The following is a 21,147-nucleotide window of genomic DNA, read 5'->3' on the forward strand; positions in this document are numbered from 1 at the left end:
GCCCCGCACGTGTCGCTAGGGGCGTGCACTGCCAAGCACGCTCAGGGCTGAGAGTTCCTCCTGGGAGGCTCGGTCCCTGCAGCCTGGCGACTTCAACCCTGCCTCCGCTCCTCGGGCGACAGCCACCAAACGGTACCGCTCGGGTCCGCACCGCTCTGGTCTGTACCGCTCGGATCTGAAGGCGCACGGCCCCCCGGTGGGGCTTAACCTCGCCGGCCATGGGCAGGAGGCAGAGCAGTCTGCACTGAGCATGCTCCGCAGGGAGGGCGGGGAGCTCCGCCGCGCGCTGCGAGGGCGCTGCTCCGCTTGCTCGCTCGCCTGCAGCCGCGCCCGCCGCAGGCTCCGCCCCGCCCCGCCCCGCCCCCCCTCGCTCGTACCCGCCCCGCCCCGCCCCCCGCCGCTCGTCCCCGCCGCGGCCGCGCCGCCCGCAGCCGCAGCCGCTGCTCCTCCCCGGCGGCCGCCCCCCGCGGGTCCCTCCCTGGCTGCGGGAGACGCGGAGGTAGAGGGAGGACGCCGCCGAGCCGCGCCGCCCGCGCCCGAACCCTTCGCCTCGCCCTGCCGGTCCTCACGCTGTGGGAGGAACATGGGTGAGTCCTGCCCGCCGTCATCGCCTGATATTATCTTTTCTCCCCTCAGCGTGCTGCAGGGTGGCAATGCATTTCTCCTGTAAACTTGCCGGGGTCCCCGGGTCCGCGAGGTGCCGGGCGGCGGCCCTCCCCGAGGAACGCGGGCGCACGCGGGCAGCCGGGCCGGCGGGGTCGCGCACGGGGTGGGGTCGGCGGCCGGCTCCGCGCTCGCCTCCCCTCCTCCATGCTTGCTTCCTGCCTGCCGGCGCCGGGCCGCGCGGGGCGTCCCCGGGGCTAGGAGGCCGCCGCGCTGCAGGCTCGGTCCCACGGCGAGCCCGACCACTTGGCGGAACTTCCTTCCCGTGGGCGCGATCGCTCCCTCCCCAGCCTGCCGACGGCCGGCGCCCGCACTGGGAGAGCCGGCAAGTAGTTTGGGAGGGCGATTGCCAGCCGAGTGCCGGAGCAGAAAGCCAGCCTCCAAGGTGGAGGTGACGGCTCGCCCGCCACCGTGGGCACCAGAGGCTAGAGGGAGCCGCTTGCTGTTGAATTAGTGTTGGGAGACGGCGGCGAGCACAGTTCCGGTCCTCAAGCGGTTTTCTCGATTTCTACTGTAGCTGGAAACTGTACTTACGCACTGGTTGTTCTGCTCCAGCTGCCCCTGCTTAAATCTGCATAATCTGGTTCTAGTTCCTTTGGATTTATCGTTAATCCTAAAGAATGGATATTTCAATGCAAATGTTTTGTAAAACAGTTTATATTTGAACGTGAAATTCTCCTCCGATATTGCCTACCTGTGCATAATTACAGAAGCACCGGATACATTCTCTTCTGTTAATTAAGAGCGAAAAGTTTCCTTTGATAGTAACAACTTGGATCATCTGCCCAGTACACGTTCCCCAGTTTGCTTCTATTCTGTAATTTGCATCTATAGTAATTTCCCCTTAAAAACCGGCTTCTTCTGCATCCCTCGACTCGGACTTTGCTCACTCCTTCTATGCAAGTTATTTACGACTGTGGTCTTTTCATCTGTCAGTACAGCGCTCAACCCTTAGAGTCAAGTCATGGCAATACAGAACCCTCAAGGAAGTATCTGAATCCTAGAAAAGATGTGGTAGTGTTTCCCGGAAGACCAAATGCTCTTAGCTTTGAGTCAGATCCTTGTCATTTAGTAGGAAGAGGACCGTTGGGGGGAGAAGGAGGTGGTTTTAATGAAACAAAACAGAACAAAACACCTATGCCCCTGAATTTTATTTTCACTTGTCTTCCAAGTGAGTACTACTGGAAATTGGAACATTTCTATAAAAAATGGTATCCCGTTTGTACACCCCTTTCTCTAGGAATAGAATTTTTAACGAGTACTAATCAAGATGACAGATTAAAATTTGCATGTTTGCAGGATTTTAGTTACATTTACGGGTTTAGTGTAGAAACAAGTCTCAGTTTTTTAAAGGTGAAATTTAGTTTAAACTCATTTTAACTAAATGTTCAAAATGTTGAATCAGTATTTTTTTTTCCATTGGGGGGGATATCCAAGGTTTGTTGTAGCAAGTTAGGGAATAAGAAGACCCAAGCAGATTAAATTACTTAATAATCTTGCAAATCTTGAATGCTGATGGGTGATTTAAAAAGAGAAAAAAAGTCAAATACAAACTCATTTTATTTTGTAGCTTCTCAGAAACTCTTTATGGTCCCTTCTGTTAGCACTTGGGGTACCCTGTTAGAAGTTTTGTTGTTTTAAATAGCACTCACATAATATCTAATGGAGTTATTTGTATATTTAGCTGTTTTGGGCATTTAATTTTATGTTCAAGAAGATAAGTTTTGTGTCTTTTGTAGGAGTTTTCACATAGTAGGGGTTTAGTAAAACTTGGCCAAGTTATTTTCTACACTGTCATGTACTTCTAGCTCTTGAACTTGAAAATGTAGGCCCTGAACAAATACATGGATTGGTTGACAGGGAAGTATCTAAAATGTCTTGCTATAAGGCCTTTCATTAAAAACTGGTTACATTGTTGCAAGGTATGGGTTTTGAAGGCAACCTTAGGTTTTTTTTTTTTTTGGATTTGGTTTTTTCGAGACAGGGTTTCTCTGTATAGCCCTGGCTGTCCTGGAACTCACTCTGTAGACCAGGTTGGCCTCAAACTCAGAAATCCGCCCGCCTCTGCCTTCCAGAGTGCTGGGATTACAGGCGTGCTCCACCACTGCCCAGCTAACCTTAGGTTTATAGTTTCCTTCTATAATGTTATTTCAGTGATTACGATGTTTTTATATGATCAGGAGGTATATAAAATAATAAAACATTGAAACCTTGGGAGATAATTTTATATCTGAGCTATGGAAGTTATGACAACTCCTAAGATAGACTAATAAGGTACATTTTATTTATTTTAGGTAGTCTGTTTTGTTTGTGTTGTCTTGGATAGCTAACCCTAGAGCCTCGTGCATGTTTGAGTCCCAGCTGGAACCCTTAAAAGGGTATTTTTATGGCAATGGTTTTTCTCCATAAGAAAATGAAGGATAATTTCTATGTAACCTCACAGATCCCAGCTATTGCTTTACATGTATATATTATTGTAGCCCAGTATTGATCAGAAATCCATCCTATGGAGTGTACAGTGGGGAGACAAGAATGAGTGAGACAGACACTGCAGGTTTCCTATAATCTTCAGAAGTGTATGAGCCACAAATTATACAAGAAATAAGCGTGTGAGTCGCAGGTGTGAAGGCACACATCTGTGTTCTCACCACAGTGGAGGAAAGGCTGAGGCAGGAGGATCAAGAGGCCCGATGAGTTTGAAGCCAGCCTAGGCTGCCTGGCTGGATTAAAAAGAAAAATTATCCTGTCTCAAACAGCAACATAAAATCTTTATTCAATATGAAGAAATCTGCAAATGATACACAGTATCTTTGCATATATTACAGAGATGTTGGGGATGCAGAGGTTTTAGAGAAATGTTATGTGAACCAAAGGTCAGTTGGGCTTCTAAATGGTAGAAATGAGACTGCCCCCTGGAAAGAGGGGATGGTATAAGTTGAAAATAGATAGGGAAGGTTAGAGACATTTGTAGAAAAGTTTATAAAAGGCCTTGTTTAGCTAGAGAAAAACATAGAAACGTTGGGAGACAGAAGTGAAAAAGTATTAGCAGTCACCACAGAGTGGTAGGTCTAAAAGCCCTGCTGAAGTTTGCACTTGTAGAGGGAGTGAACCATTCAGTGTATTCATGGGGCAGAATGTTGCTCTTCCCTTCCCTGACGATAATGGTAATTTCACAGTAGTGCCTCACGTTTCTTTGACATTCCCTTCTCTTGTGTCTATGTCGTAGGATAGTATAGTAGTATAGTTTTGTTTTTTAGCTCTGTGGTATCTGTTATTGGAGATTTTGGTTTAATGTTAGTTTTAGAGAGAGCAAAATCATCTAAACCAAAGTCTGTTTTGATTATAAATTTCTGATATTTGAAATTCAGGTTTGAAATGTACCCAGTTACCCAGATGGCTTATATTCATTCTGTCTAGGTATGTTTTTCTTTAGTTTTCAGATGGCAATGTCTCCTTCACAAAGTAACTTATGTGTTAGAGTCAGTGTGTTAGCTTTACTAGGGCTGAGATAGGGACTGCATTCAGAGGACAGAGGAATAGAATTTATAGGATTTAGACTGTATTCAGACTGCAGAGGAGTAGAATTTAGGATTGTTCCTTGAAGAATTCCTGGAATTAAGCCAGGGATGAGGATAGTGATAAAGGGGATGGTTATAAATTGGGCTGCAAGCTCTGACCAGCTTATTTGTGAAGTTCAGAGTCCCTCTGGTGATTCTTTTACCCCCCTTTTCTTTCCAGAATAACTTTAGATACCTAGGTACCTGTTTATAAACAGACACACACACCCCCAAAACAAACAAAAACAAAAAAACCCCACAAAAACTTGCTGCAACTTTGTATCTATTAAATTATTAGACAACATTCTATGAAAAATTAATTGAAACTCGTTTGAGTTCAAAGTTAAACTAAATATATAATTAATTGAGATTTAATTTTAGTGATTATCGGTTTGCTAATATGATTATATTGTATATTCACCTTATGGAAATAATAATTTCATAGACACAATAATATAGTAAAAAAGTGATGCTTTGCATAATATAAATACCCATTTTAATGTGTCTTATCTAACTGCCTATCGTTTAATTTTTAATAATGGTTTTAATAACTCTCTCAAATTTTCTAAAAACTAATGAACACATCTCAGGAGGCAGTAGTCTTCAGAACACCACTGAAGTAGTAATTACCCACTGTGGATGTCAGTTATCATGCTATACTTTATAGAACTTAAAATTTAATCTTCTTAGCAGTTAATAGGGTGACACTCCCTATTTTACTGATTCAAAGAAATAGTTTATCCAAGAGGATAAAACATTCTAAAAATCTTGATCTTTAAAGTAGTCGTTTTCAAATTTAGCTTGCCTAAGAATCATCTGGAGAGCTTGTTTAAAGAAAATGACTGGCTAGAGAGATGACTCAGTGGTTAAGAGCACTGGTTGCTCTTCCAGAGGTCCTGAGTTCAATTCCCAGCAACCACATGATGGCTCATAGCCATCTGTAATGGGAATCCAATGCCCTCTTCTGGTGTGTCTGAAGACAGCAACAGTGTACCCACATGAAATAAATAAATAAATCTTAAAAAACAAAACGAAACAAAAACCTACCAAAGAAAAAAGAAGGAAGGAAAGGAAAGAAGGAAAAAAAGAAAGAAAGAAAAGAAAAGAAGAAAATAAGTCACTGGGGTAACTCCCAGTTCTAATTGAGTAGGTTTGCATTGTTAAGACAGTCTCAGGTAAGGGAGTATTGGGAATAACACCTCCACACAGCAAAAGTTGGCAGGCTTTTTCTGTAAAGGGCCAAATGGTAAATATTTTCGACTTTTAGGCCAGGAGGCAAAGTCAAGACTATTAAAGAGAAGAAAGAAGTATATGACGGATGAAAACAAACAACTGCAATCCTTTGGCTGAATTCAAAACATGGTAACATTGATTGGACAGTTTGTGTACTACAAGTTGTTTTGAAGCATCCCGTGACACTTAATTACGATTCTAAGTCACCAAATTATCAGAATTGATTATAGATATTCACCAGTTAGCGCAGAACTCTAATGAAATTTTATGATTTTTGCCTTTGAAGCTTTTCACATAGGTATTGCCAGCTACATATAATTTCTTTCTTGTCTTGGATATGTGGAGGGTTAAACCCAGGGTTCTGTGCTCCTCTGTTCTTCATGGGCCTAGCTCTTGTATAGGAGGCATTTAAAGAATCCTTCTGTGTTCTTGATAGTTCCTAGTCGGCATTCAGATGAACTACGTTCAATTGAAAACTCAGCTCTTAGTGAGCTTGTGGAAGGCTGCAACTGTAGTTTTAGCATGAAAAATCTATGTTGTAGTAAGTGTTATTTGAGGGTTTCTACTCTATCTTAGATCATTTAGTTCCCAAATAAAAGACACAAAACATAAGATGTAAAAAATAAGACATAAAACAACAAAAAACAGACATGAAACAGACGACATAAAACATGTATAATAGGCCTTAAAAATGGTAGAGCTAGGCAGTCAGCCCTCGGTGCTACCTTGTCTGTTTCCCTGTCCGGAACCCCGAGATAGGACTTGCCATGTTCTGTCTGGGCGGCTCCTGCTCCAGCTGACTGTCCCTCATTGCCGTGTTCTCACGATCAGCCCAGCTCATGGCCTCCTCTCTGCTGTCTGTCTTCATGGTCTCTGCCTCTGACCCCCGACCCCCAAGACCCTGGAACCGAAGCCTCCTCACCTACCTCTCTCCTGCCCAGCTACAGTCTCTGGTTAGTTTTATTGACCAGTCAGGGATCACTTGGGAGGCAAGGTTACATAGCATCACTTGGTGTACATCCCTGGGGCCAGGCAGACCTTGGGGGCCAGTATTTAGCCTTCCAATACATAGCAACGCACGAAACCAGTTTGGAATTGACTTCTTGAAGACAAACAAGCGAACAAACAAAAACCAACATGTGAAAACAAGTTGACTTAGGAGCCAGGGAAGATCTTGCTATTATTGTGCATTGTCTATTGCTAGACTGTCTTATAAGCCCCCGCCCCCCTGACTCCCCACCCCCACCCCACCCCTCACCCCGGCACTCTGAGGTCTTAAGCTCTCAATCTTCTCAGGCAAGCACCTTACCACCGGAGCTGTTTCCTGTTGCACTTTTCTTGGGAATCACAGAGGAACATCTGCTCACCCCAGATGGGCATCCAGGACAGACCATAGTATGATTTAACCAACTCCAGCTTGGTGAGACCAGTGAGTTTGTAGGGCTTTCATCTTGGGGCTTACTTTCAGGTTGGGGAGCATACATCCCTGCCAACTCCAACCTTTGTAGGATGGCCACAACATGGAAGCTGTACCTCAGAGCCCTGATTTAAGTAAAACTTCTAATTCCCATATACTCTCTGCATCTCCCAAGATCACTGGCAGCTGGGGGCTGGACGGTGAATCTCTGTGAGGGTCCTCTGTTTCTGACATCATCTACCCCCTAGGGAGTCCCAGTGGCTCTAGTACCATAGTTAGTACTTTAGAGCTGGCTACCACTGCATCATTCTGCTCTAGTTACCATAGCAACCAGGGGCCAAGCTCAAGATGGAATGCTGTTAAGTCTAGGCACAAGGCTGCCGTATGGCACCTGCCCAGACCCTAAAGGGCTGTTCTTAAATAAACTTGAGATTATGCTGGGTTGCAGTCCAATATAATCAACTCACCATGGGTAAGTGATTTTCTTTGCCTGCAAAAGAAGCGTGCCATTTAGAAACTTACTTGGTTTGCGTCTTTGCGTCTTTGCATCTTTGTCTTCTTGAAGGAAATCTACCCTGATGAGATATTCTGTTATCTGTTTCATCATTTCAGCGACCGTTGTCCTGTGACTTGAGAATGTGATGAATGCCAAGAGTGTACTGTATTTTTCTATTATAGCTACAATATATATATAAATTGGGGTCTGTCTATAAACTTGATTTGACATGCTGCTCAAAACAAAATGATGACTTTTTGGGTTTTTTGGTTTGTTTGGTTGGTTTTTTTTTTTTTTTTTTTTTTAATTTTCAAGATAGGGTTTCTCTGTGTAGCCCTGGGTGTCCTGGAACTCACTCTGTAGACCAGACTGGCCTCAAACTCAGAAATCCGCCTGCCTCTGCCTCCCAGAGTGCTGGGATTACAGGCGTATGCCACCACCACCCTGGCAAAATGTTGACTTCTTATATAGTCCAAAAGTGTGGTTCCATTGGGCCTGCATCCCTGCATGACAAAACTGATGAGTACTGAATGGAGAATCCTGCATTAAAGCTGGCACACAGGCGTGCTGTGAAACTCTAGTGTCAGGGATTCATTTAAGGAATTGAATTAATGCAGAAGTATGAACTTTCCAACCTAACTTAAATCTCGCAGAGTTGACTCACGAAGGTATCTGAAGTCATATTATGTGCTATTTCTATAGTTACAAAAGATTTAATTTCATTAAAATGGGATATAGTTGAACTTACCACATTAAGAAAATAAGTTTAAAATTAAGAAGCTGTGAACATTAAATCATACAACTAGTCACTAACCTGCAATAGTTATAAGACACAGTTAAACTGAATTTTCAATTGACCAGAATGAAATAGGAACTAAGAAAAAGACAGAGTAGATTTATTTTCAGCTTTTCCCTAAACTGTAGTAGAGAGATTGAAGAGAAGGCTCAGTGGTTAAGAACACTTGCTGCTCTTGGAGAAGACTCACTTTAGTTCCCAGCACCTACGTGGTGGCTCACAGCAATGAGTAACTGCAGGTAGAGGGGATCCAATGATATTTTCTACTTCTGTGAGCACCAGGCATGCACATGGTTCATATATGTTCATGTAGGCAGAACATACACATAAAATAAATCTTGAAATAGGAAGTGGCATCTTTAGTATAGCTTTTGACAAGCTACTTTAATTCTTTTTGTACCTATTTTATCTCTGGCCTAAAAAAATACTACCACTATTGAATAGAGAAGCTATGACTCATTATAATACAGGACCTCCAAGCTCAAGTGCCTAGTGAGAACTGTGTTATGTCAGACCAAGTGCTGCTACAGCCTTCCTTTATTGTTGGCTTTAGAGATTAATTTCATTTTCTAGGGCAAATAATGGGATCATCAGAGTGCTATTATGTCTAATATAATCTAATAGGGCTATTAAATATTTTATTGTCTTTTAGAAAGCATTCACTAACATGTAAGGCAACATAAAATTGTTACCTATATAAGAACTACAAAACAATAATATGTAAAAAAGTAAAATATATTACTTTTTATTTTTAAGTTATAGAAAAGACTTATAAAATTATATAAAATAATCTCAAATAACTACTGAGATAACTACTGAGGTGTTTTTTTTTTTATTTGTGCTGGGATTTTTTTTTTTAATAGAATAAAGCAAACAGAATTCACGGCACTTTTACAAACTGATGTTTTGAAAGCTGTGAGATATGTATACTGTCTTAGATATTCAGAAAGTAAGAACTTTGTCAGGTTGGGAAAGGTATTATTCTCTGTTAAGTCTTGAAAACAGTCCCGTGTCGGGATTCACGCAGTATTTGGAGCGATCATTACGAGCAAAGCACAGTGAGTGTGTGTCTCAGGAGTGGGGATGCCAACCTACTTTAAAACTGAAAAATAGGTTTGGCTGAAAATATCATTAGGACAAATGTTGAATTTCATGTGAACTGATTAATTTCTTTTTACCTGCAAAGATTGTTTTTTGGAAAGGTTACATTGTTAGGCTGTGAGAGGGAATCACATGGTCCATTAAGACGCGCTTCTGGCTTTACACGGTTTGTACAGGCGCTGTCACCAAGTCAGAAACAAGAGATCAGCAGAGTAGCTGTCACTAGAAAGGTACAAAACAAGTGGAGCAGACAGTCACATCTCACTTTTGGAGAGGCTTAAAGTCTAACTGTAGATAAGAATAATGCGAAGGAAATGGAGAAGGTCCAAACTGAGTCCTCGGAAGAAACACAGCCGCAGGAATGGAGACGATGAGAATTGTGGTTCAGCACCCAGTGCTGTTCCTACACAGTGTCAACATCTGGGCTTCTTCCCTCCAATTGATTTCCTTTATGAATTAAATATCTGTTAAAAGCTAGAGTGTTATCATCCCTTTTGGTACTGTGGTAGAGACTGTCCCTTGCCATAGTCCACTATTTGTTTTGTTTTTAAATATGCATGCAGGCACATAGACAGTTGCTACCTACCTAGTACAGCTGATTAATTTGGTTGGAAATTTTCCGTCTCCGGGAGCATCCATCTACAAAAAGCAACATACAGAAATCTCTGGTTTTGTGCACAACTCTGATCTGTACAGAATGAGTTTATCTGTTCAAAGTGTTAACTGGCTGGACAGAATTTTGATTCATCCTCTGGTTGGTACATAATCTAGGCTGATTTCTGATTTCAACTTGGGTGGCAGCGACTTCACAAAGACGTCCAAGTGGATGTTAATGTCCATTGTAGAATCATGTTTGTAAACCTTGGTCTTATATTCAGAAGTTAAACCAACAAAGAGTCATGCTTACTATACTTACATAACCATGCAGTGGACATTGTTAAGATAGCAGATTGTATTCTTCAAAGATGGCCATAATTTCCTGCTCTGCAAAATTGTTTATAGCTTGCTATCCCCTCTGGGATAGGAGCTACTGGGAGTTAGGAGCTACTTCTCGTGGATGAGATTTGTTGTTAACCAGAAGAGTGCAGAATTCAGCAGAAGTGGTATTGTGGGACTTTCTTGTTCCTGTGATTAATTGGTGAAAGCTGCCCCTTGCGGCAGCAGTGCCCTGTCCAAGCCTGAGTAGTCCGAGCACCCCTAGGCTGCCGTGGTGGGAGGAAGCGGGGCCTTGTGGAGAGGCGCTAGTGTCAGGACCCAGGCAAACAGTTGCAGTGCTCGGACTCTTCTGGCCAGTCATCAGCCCCCTAGTGAACGAGCCAGTGCAGGGCTGAGACCACGCTCAGGATCCAGCTTTGCGGCGACACTTCAGTCACCCCAGGTGACTCCACATAGAAGGTCTGAACCTTGTGGAGAAGATCAGCAACCCACAACGTGCACGTGTGTATTCCTAGTTCATACAGTCTATGTGAACTTTGGGTCACACCAGTAAGTTTGGTGTGATATATTGAACCATGATAACTGGAGCATTTCCTCAGAAACAGGTTGATAGTGAAGTTCATCAGAGAAGAGGATAAGTGCTTCCTGTGTTGCTCTGTTGCCTCACATGCAGAGAACTTGACAGGGCATTTTTCTCATAAGCTCTGGTAACTGGACGGCAGAGTATTATTTCATTCAGTGGTAACACCAGCTTCCAAAAAAGTGATAGTAAGTTACCAGGGGATTAGTAGCAGTCATTCGTAACATGGGGTGGCTTATATTTTGAAGTCTTGTATGTGCACTGCATACATGAGCACAGAGTAGGTCTAGGAGGATGCATGGGAAGTGCTAACAACACCAGTTGCTTCTGGGAATAAACTGGAATATGCAAATGCAAGGCTCACCAAAATAAAAATAATTGTTGTATTGTGAAAATGGGGAGAGCTGTGTTGTGCTCATCTTTCTGTCTTTAGCACTGAGTACGGTGTCTAGTGATTGTGGGCATCTAGTTCATATTGGAAGAAACACAAGTTTGGTGTTATCTTAATTTATTGATCGATATATATAACATTCTTGTCCTTTCTCACACAGCTCTTCATTTCTCATCTCAAGAAGGCTATCTATAGAACTGTATCTGTCCATGTTCAGTCAGGATAAAAACCAAGTATTTGTTAGAGGATGGATGGATGGCTATTATAGCACAACATAGTTTGTTGCATAGAACTTTTTAAATATATTTTATTTAATTTTTAATGTATAGGGTGTTTGTCTACATGTATATCTTCAGCACTTGGGTGTCCGGTGCCCATGTAGGTCAAGGGTGTCAGATCCCTGGAGCTGGAGTACCAGATGGTTGTTAGCTGCCATGTGGTTGCTGCAAATTGAACCAGGATCTCCTGGAAGAGCGGCCAGTGCTCTAACCACTAAGCTGTTTTGCCAGCCCCTGCTTGGATCTTTTCAATGCTGCTCTTCAATCCCAGATCCCAGTTGGGTGGTGTGATTAAGAACCTGGTACTATCTGCACATGGAAGAGCGCACTGCAGAAGAGAAATCCCCAACTTAGGACTCCAGAACATTATGTAGGATCCTAGACAATAAATGTACATATATTCTCTTATGTGTTGCCTTAAAAGAGTTAAAAACAAATCTCCAGAAAGAGGAAGGCATTATACAGTTACGGAATATCTCCTGAGAGGGAGACTTATTTTTCTTACTTTTATTGTACCTTACTTTTTTGCTCAGATAATTATCATGGGACAGAAATGCCAAGAAGTCTAGGGGAAATTATCTCTCACAAAGAGTAAATTTTTTAGGTAGGGGTGTGTGTGTGTGTGTAGTAGTGCATATGTGTACATGTGCTTATAGAAGTCACTGGACAACCCCTGGCACCATGCTCAAAAACATTGAACATGCACTTTGAGACAGGGTCTCCCTTCTTTCTGGAGTTTACCAGTTAGGCCAGAGCCCCTGGCCAGCAATCCTGAGACCTTTCTGGCTCTGCCTCTCAGCTCTAGGATTAGAAGTACAAACAGCGTGACATGTGTACGTTGAATCTGAGGACTGAAGTCATGTTTTCATAGTATGAGGGGAAGCTCATTGGCAGCTGAGGTGTTTTCCCAGCTCAGCAGCCAGTAAATGAAACAGAATATTTACTGTTAAATTATTGAGCAGTGGTAGACCAGGGAACTCTAAAGGGTAAGATAGACCCAAAAAAGGGTATCCAAGGGAGGGGAAGGAAGATTTTCAATAAATATGCACTTTTCTTTCTTTTAACCTTTCGGGTTGAGAGATCAGACCCAGAGCCCTACACACACACACACACACACACACACACACTAACTGTGCTCCCAGCCTTCTGAGTTACAGTTCATTTGGGTTTGTCCAGAGCAAAGCTGGCCCATGGTCACCTGACCTGTAAGAACAACCCTGAAGAAACAGGCTGTGCTGGGGTAGTGCCCAGAGACATGCAGGAGGAAGGGAGGAACTTGGAGCCAGGGAAGCAGTCTGCAGGAACCCAAAGCACCTCTGTGTGCAAAAGAGACTCCAGCATACGTACTTAGAGGGGTGCAGGGCACTGCAGAAAACTCTTCCACACTGAGCTGTAGAGGAGTTGTGGACTCTACCTTGCAGAACTGCATGAGTTACAGAAGGAGGAGGAGGAGGTAATAAAGGCCACAGATGCAGGCATTTAACCCTGGCTGTGAGGTGAACTTGCATAGGCAATGCATATGAGTTAGCTGACGCCCGATGTAATCTTTTGTTGAGAGTTTGTTTTCATCATGTGTTGTATTAGTGTTTTAATCAGTCATGCCTTCCGTTTTTATGTAGACTTCAAGGTTTGTCTGAAGCTATTCTGTGGGTTTTCTCTGCTGTCAGACGTAACCTAGACTATGGGGCAGAACTTGGTGGTCGGATATCGGTTACACCTGAACCTTAAGTGCCAGGAATCAACAATGCATCTTAAACACGCACTTGGCACTGCTGAAGGAGTTGATGCTCGCAGCCTCAGTATTAAGTCTAAACCTCTGTGCTAGCTTGAGGAGCTAAGTGGAATGTGAGAGTAAAGAAAAAAAAAAATGGAGCTTTGGTGGGGCACAGGATGATCGAGTAAACTACTGGGACATTGTTCTGGTATTTCGAGGTTGCAGGTGGCCTTACAGGCATCCTAGGTGTAAGGAACTGTAACAGGGTGGATATGGTTCAAGTGGTTGTTTTATTTTTGTGTTTACACAGTTCTGTATTCTGAAAGCTAGCTTAGGAGTTTATAGTTTGGAAGTATGTCTCTTCTATCTTGTATCCTGGAACTTTTCCCCTGTGTAGAGGTCATTTCAGCAGTTCATAGAAACTTGGAAATGGCAGGCTACATCCTGGTAACATTGCTCCAGTGTGCTTCATGGCTTTTAACAATTTTTACACCCTCTCAAGCTTCGTTCATTTATCTGCATTGATTTTTTTCTTCACTGCCGTACTGGCTGGTTTTGTATCAACTTGACACAGGCTGGAGTTATCACAGAGAAAAGAACTTCAGGTGAGGAAATGCCTCCAGGAGATCCAGCTGTAAGGCATTTTCTCAATTAGTGGTCAAGGGGGCAGGGCCCCCTGTGGGTGGTGCCATCCCTGGGCTGGTATTCTTGGGCTCTATAAGAGCAAGCTGAGCAAGCCAGGGGAAGCCAGTATGTAACATCCCTCCATGGCCTCTGCATCAGCTCCTGCTTCCTGACCTGCTTGAGTTCCAGTCCTGACTTCCTTTGGTGATGAACAGCAATGTGGAAGTGTAAGCTGAATAAACCCTTTCCTCCCCAACTTGCTTCTTGGTCATGATGTTTGTGCAGGAATAGAAACCCTGACTAAGTCAGTGCTTTGTAATGGCTTGGGTCTTGGCCACTATTTGATATAGAAGTATAGTAAATATTTTCATTTATAAGCCTGTGGAGAAGATATTAGTCCAATATTTTTCTTGCTCAGTTCTTAAAACATTAAGGCTGGATCTTTCTGTGACTTGCTCTGTGATTAAATACAAAAGACAGTTATTAATTTGTAATTTGTATCGTGCTGGATGCTAAAGCCATATTTGACAGCTGTAAAACAACAGGAAATGGTTCTTGAACTCTTTTGGTGAATGTGAAGTAAAATTTAACTGCCCTGCTCTTACACGTTAAAGTTTAGTGTTGAAGTCCCGGGGATCAGTCCTGGCCCTCAACTTAGACACAACCGTATAAGACAGCAGTACTTCTCCTTCAGCTGAAGTGGGCTCTTCCTTTCTGGATCAACAAGGCCAGGGCTGTAGCTCAGTGAAGAGCATGTAGAGCTGCTTGACCTCAAAGCCCTCAGCATGACAAAGGGAGGGACATTGCTCAGAATGGTTTTTTTTTTTTTTTTTTTTTGTAAGAAGATTGCTAAGAACCTTTTGTACCAGCTTTTGGAAATAACAAGAGGAACAACTCTGCGGTGATTGAAGTCATTACTTTTTTCACAAGAAAAGTATTTCTTAGTCAAGGCAATTTACATCATAATTTGTAGGAATATGTAAGTAAGGGTGGTGAGGAAAGTAATGTCAGGATCTATTACTGTAACTTTTATTTTTTTTCCAACCTTATTTTTAATGATGGCTCTTAAACACTTTAACCTCCCTTGTACCACAGCAGAGGTAGTGGGAAAAGAGAGGATAAGGAAGTGGACCTGTGTAGAAAGGTCCTTTGGAGCAACTCCCATCTGTGTTTGGGAATCGCCAGTTCAGTTCACAGGTTAGCAGGCAGGCACTTCTATCCGCTTGCCAACACTTCACAGATATATCAGCAGTCCGGTTCAGTAGAGTCAGGTTAGCAACAGTGGTGACACGACCTAGCAGAGACAGCCAGGCCTCAGCCTCTGCTCCAAGTCAGAACTAACAGGGACACCTAGAAATTCTCAGGTGTGCCTTGCAGGACAGCGAAGATCAGCGAAGAAGCAAGACCCACAAGCGTTGCACAGTTAGCTGTCCCAGCAAGCCAAGCGCTGTCTCCGTCACCCTGTGGAGTCCTATTTATACCCCCAGACATCATCACGTGTCCTCCACATGCCTTGCCTCAGCCCGTGCATCCAATCAGCCCGAGTCTCAGGAGTCCCGACAAATGCAGCTCAGCTACACAGTGTAAGGCAGACCAATGCATGCCTACTGTTAGCAAAGAATCCTTCATCATATGTCCTTTCCCTGCTTGTTTTAGCAGAACATCCTCTGTCCTGAGTCTGCTTCAGCAAACCGCTTCTTCACGAGTCTGCCTTCACCTCTCAGACCTGTGTCCACTTAACAAAATGTCCCTTCCCATGTTCGCCCAGCAAAGCACCATCCGACTGACTTCCAAGGAACCCTTAAGTTTCCACTTCAGATTACATTTCACTTGGGAGGGTAATGTGAAAATGTTCAAATGGCCCATCTACTAAAAATATATTAATGGAGTTTTGTGTACATGAAAGTATAAAACTAGGAAATGACAAAATGGAAGATTAGAACTCTATGAATTTCTACAAAAATAGTTTTCTGAATCAGTTTATGTAGAAAGTTACTTAGGTTTCGGAGTTCAGTCACTTGGCATGATGTTCAAACTTAGAAGTTGACTAACTTCACCTGAAGTCTTATTTTATATAGAATCCTAGCCTTGAAGTGAAGGGGATCATTGATAGGAGGTAGCGGTTACAGTTAGTTTAAGAGTGAAGGAGCTCTACCTGGACAGAAGGTACTACGGATGCACTAGTTTCTGACTGTGCTTATACCCTTGACAGAAAGCAGCCAGAGAAGACAGTGTATTCGGCTCCCATTTGAGAGCATGGCCACCATTGCTTGGCATTGAGAGCTGGAGAAGCAGTGTGGGGTGAATGCTCACCTCTTCCACTCCCCCTACCTCCTAGTGTTGAGACCGTTTCTCCATAGCCCTGGCTGGCTGGCCTGGAACTCAAGGCTCATGGCCGCTGGCTTCCTCTCTTTCATTTGGGCCTAGACTCCAGCTCTTGGGTTAGTGCTACTCTCGTTCATATTGAGTCTTAAACCTTTCTAGAAACACTTCCTAGGGTCCAGATGATTTTAAATTCTTCCTGACAATCAAGATTATCCATTAAAGTGGATAAGTGGTGAATGCCCACAGGATTTTGGTGTTATTGCTGCCTGTAGACCATATCGGGTGCAAACACGTGCACATGAATAGGTATTCATGTGCTACAGCAATAAATAAACCAAAAATTTAGAGTATAATTTATGAACTTTAATTTGGAGTTTTCATTAAATGAAACAGCTTGTTAATTTTTTATTCAAACATTGTGAATATCCCTACTTCTTAAATGCTATCTAAATTGTCCTCGAAATACTGCGAATATACATTTTGAATAGTAATTTTTGTTAAGGTATGTCTTTCCCACGTCATGTGTCTGTATGTGTGCTAATGAAGCATGTTTAGTATGTATTTATATTCCTATTAGAGCATGGAATGGCTGTGGTACTATGTTATAAAAACTAAAATGGCTCACTCATTACCCTCTGTAATATTCGAGATTCTTCTGTGACTCAGTAATAGTAAATCACTACATTTTAAATACTATTTTTAATTTTATAGGTGTGTGTGTGTGTGTTTAAACTAGCTGGCATTTTGTTAATAAGCATCTGTAAAGAAAAAAATGATTTTCTACTAACTTTTCCAGCTTGCTATTATAGAAGTTCCTGCTTTGCAGTTTGGTTACTTACCTCAGACTCTTGGAGGATTGCAGTGGTGTTAGGAGTGTGTACTGGATAGTTTTCTATCAACTCAGCACCTGCCTCCAGGTTCCTGCACTGTTTGAGTTCCTGTCCTGATTTCCTTTGATGAGGAACTGTCTTGCTTTTAAAGATCATGAGGCTTTTTAAAAGAAGCTACTCAAAATTTTGCCCAGCCCCCAACCAACTCTGTACATCTCTGGGGATGTCTGTACCATTAGAACGGCCATTCTGAAGCAGTTGAGATTTCACTCAAGATTATTACTCTATCAAGTATGTGTTTTTTCTCTTTGGCTAAGTCATGCACTGTCTTTTATGAAAGAAATATTTTGGGGGGAAGTACTTTGCTATTAATACTCTTTCAAGCTGGAGTATAACTCACTGTTAGAACGTTTACTTATTACATACAAGGCCTTGGGTTTGATTTCTACAAAACAAAAATTTTAAAGAATACTTCCTTTTCCTGAAGGGGATTATTTATTTTCTTTCTTATTTATAGAAATATCAGCAGGAGGAGCTTTAGAAATTTTTGCTGAACAATTCATCATGTAAATTATCAAATACGGGATTGGGGTTTACACCAACAATAATTTGTTTGGTAAGGATTCGCACCTGCGATTTCTTACCGTAAGAAATAAGCTGGGTGATTGTGGAGTCGCCTTTAATCCCAGCACCCAGGAGGACAGAGGCAGATCTCTCAGTTCATGGCCAGCCTGGTCTACAGAGTTCCAAGACAGCCCAGGCTGCTACACAGAGAAACCCTGTCTTGAAAAGTAGAAGAAAAAACAAACAGACCCCGAAAGAGGCTGAAGTGTGCAGTTCCTCTCTGCCAGCCCGGTAGCCAGCTGTTGAACCGGGTTCTCTGTTGTCGAGGTGGAGTCTTGAACTCCTAGGCGCACACAGTCCTCTCTTCACCTCCAAGTTAGCCCGGCCTGTGGTGCATAGCACTGCTCCGGGCTCTTCTCCGACTATTAACCTCATCAGTTATTCCTGTCAGGGAGCGAACGGATGCAGGTGGCTGCCAAGCGAGGAGGCTGGAGGTGTCACCGTGATAGATAATGCTCCATTAGGAAGCTCAAGGCCAGTAGGAAAAAAGTTGTTGGTCTGATCATTTTATTTTCCAATATGTGCTTGTAAAATTGAGAGAGAACTCATGTGCACGCGGATGTTCAGTTTTAAAACTACTACTAGGTGAGTTTTGACAAATGTGTTCATGTAACCGCTACTTAAATCATGATGTGAAACATTTTAACACTGTTTTATCAATGGATTCACAATGAGATTTCTTCAAGTATTGACCTTAATTGATTTAAAGTGCTGAAATCTAGCTTAGCCTCAGCTCCTTCTGGAATAGTGGTTCTTAACCTTCCCCGTGCTGCTACCCTTTAATCCAGTTCCTCATGTGGTGACCCTGACCATAAAATTGTCTCTCAGCTACTTCATAACAGTGACTTTGCTACTGTAGGAGTGGTGACGTAAATATCTGATATGCAGGCTATCTGATACAGCTCTGGGGTCAAAGCCCTAGGTGGAGAACCAGTGCTCTGGATGAAGAGTTTAGTGAGTTTTTCCTAAAATGGTTTCACATTGCTATAGGGCAATAGTTATTTCTATAGAGACTGAATTTTTTTTAATTAATTGGGATTGTTTGTTTGTTTGTTTGTTTGACAGAACCTCTCTCTGTAGTCCTGGCTGTCCTGGAACTCTCCATGTAGACCATGCTGGCCTAGAACTCAGAGATCCATCTCCCTCTTCTTCCCAAGTGCTGGGATTAAAGGCATGCAACCACTTTACCTGGCCTTAATTTAGTTACTTTATGTCTTCAAATACTTAAATTGTGTCAGAATTGGTGGTGCGGTCCTATAGCCAGCATTTGGTTGGCTTAGACAGGAAGGTTGAATTCTGTACTAACAGGTGATGACATATCTCAACAAAGCAAACCACGATGCTCCAGAGGCTGACTCAGTGTTGAAGAGTGCTTACTGCTCTCGCAGAGGACCTGAGTTCAGTCCCCAGCACCTAGATCTAGCGGCTCCCACCACCTGTCCCTCCAGTTCCAAGAGATCTGACTCCCTGGGCTGGGCTTCTGCAGCATCCCAGACTACACGCACCATAATGGGCAGGGATGGTCTCTGAGGTGATGATGGCAGGGATGGTCTCTGAGGTGATGATGGCAGGGATGGCCTCTGAGGTGATGATGGCAGGGATGACCTCTGAGGTGATGATGGCAGGGATGACCTCTGAAGTGATAATGGCAGGGATAACCTCTGAGGTGATAATGATGGGCAGGGATGGTCTCTGTGGTAATGATGTCAGGGATGACCTCTGAGGTGGTGATGATGTCAGTGATGACCTCTGAGGTAATGATGTCAGTGATGACCTCTGAGGTGATGATGGCAGGGATAGCCTCTGAGGTGATGATGGCAGGGATGGCCTCTGAGGTGATGATGGGCGGGGATGGCATCTCTGAGGTAATGATGTCAGTGATGACCTCTGAGGTAATTATGGACAGGGATGGCCTCTGAGGTGATGAGTGAGGATGGCCTCTGGGGTCATGATGACATGAACAATGGAACTTGATGAGAAGGATGCCAAGTATGTCTGTGAACATGAAATGAAAGGAAGTCATCAAGAGGACATAGGTGCCCATGGCAGGTGTCTGTGGAGGTGGCAGCCAGGGATCTGTACAGAGCCGGTTGGTAGAATACATTTAGAGAGAAAGCCGTGTATTTAGTTTTGGATTACTTAGTTTGTTCCGATTGTAAAATATGTAGCAGACTGGATTGAAGGCAAGAACATTAATCTTTGTAGTCATGATCAGTTAAATCAGCAAATTAGTGTTTACTGAGTGGCTTTTACAGTGTACTGCACCGCTTTTTTTTTTTTTTTTTTTTGTAATTTTGAGCAATTTCTTTAAAACCGTTTTTTACTGGGTAGGCACAGTGGTGCATACCTTTAATCCTAGCACAGGGAGACAGAAGCAAGAGGATATTTCTTATCTCAAGGCCAGCCTGGGTTACAAAGTAAGATCTACCCAGGGCTACTTAGTGAGACTCCAAACAAAAGAAAACAAAAGCCCTGTGTTTGCTCAGTGTAGAGATGTTATATTTAGAGACTTATTTTTAAAGTATTATTAGTACAATCTAATGCAACAACCTATAAGTACTGCTTAGTGTTGGGGAGCAGTAGGACCCACAGGTCAGAAGAAATCTGGGCGTTAACCAGAGCAGCAGTTCTCAGGCTCTGGGTCTCAACCCCTTTAGGGGTCACATATCAGATATTTAAATTATGATTTATAACAGTAGCAAAACTATAGTTATGAAATAGCAATGAGAATGAGTTTATGGTTGGGGATCAACACAGCATGAGGAACTGTATTAAAGAGTCATGTTAGGAAAATTGAGAACCACTGAACTAGAGCTTGTTAATTTTCTTTAACATCTTGATATAAATGTTTTAAGTTAATCTTTCCCATGGAGTGCATCATCCTTCTCTTTAAAATAGGGATTCCATATTTTTAGAATTACCATAAGCTGCCATATACAAAACTTGGTGAAAATGTATGCTGTTGGGCTAGAGACTTAGCTGAGTGCTGGAGGACTGAATAGGCCTTAGGTTGGATTCTGCAGCACAGTCATGCACATGCAAACACACTGGAACACACACACACACACACACACACACACACACACACACACACGCACGCACGCACGCACGCACGCACGCGTATTGGAGAGAGTACGCAAACAAATGTGCCTTATTTGAAAGTGAGATCTTATTAGTGGTCTCAGTATTTTCTGTTTATTGCATATTGGTTTTCTTCCCTGAAAATGGTACAGTTACATGGTAGTCATGAGTTAAGAGAGACTGCTGATGTTTTAGTATACATTATAGAGCCCCTGGAAGCCAGAAGAGGAATTTAGATGCCCCGGGGCTGGAGTTACAGGCATTTGTGAACTGCCGTGTGGGTGCTGGGAACCAAACCCAGGTCCTCTGCAGGAGCAGCCAGTGCTCTTAACTCTTAATGCAGTGCCATCTCTCCTGCCCTGGGAGAAACATCTTTTAAAAGCAGGGTACATTATACAAGTTCTGCCAGCGGAAATGAACTTCATGTAAGGCTCATTCGTTGTGAACCGTGGTGATTGTGCAGAATGAGTGCAGTCATGAGTTGTTGGAAGTCCCTGGCTC

General features: G+C 43.0%; 1 protein-coding gene across 4 annotated transcripts in view; it reads left to right on the plus strand.

Annotated features, from left to right (window-relative positions):
* The first annotated feature begins 389 nt into the window (after positions 1-389).
* Positions 390-21,147, plus strand: part of Rap1gds1 (Rap1 GTPase-GDP dissociation stimulator 1) — a 151,959-nt gene continuing 131,201 nt past the window's right edge. For all 4 annotated transcript variants that reach the window (XM_052179136.1, XM_052179137.1, XM_052179138.1 and 1 more), the window contains exon 1: positions 390-587. In XM_052179136.1, the coding sequence (XP_052035096.1) occupies positions 584-587 (4 nt within the window). In that variant the 5' untranslated portion in view covers positions 390-583. The remainder of the gene's footprint in view (positions 588-21,147) is intronic.

The sequence above is a fragment of the Apodemus sylvaticus genome, chromosome 4 (genome assembly GCF_947179515.1).
Source record: "Apodemus sylvaticus chromosome 4, mApoSyl1.1, whole genome shotgun sequence".
In the NCBI taxonomy this organism is placed as follows: Eukaryota; Metazoa; Chordata; class Mammalia; order Rodentia; family Muridae; genus Apodemus; species Apodemus sylvaticus.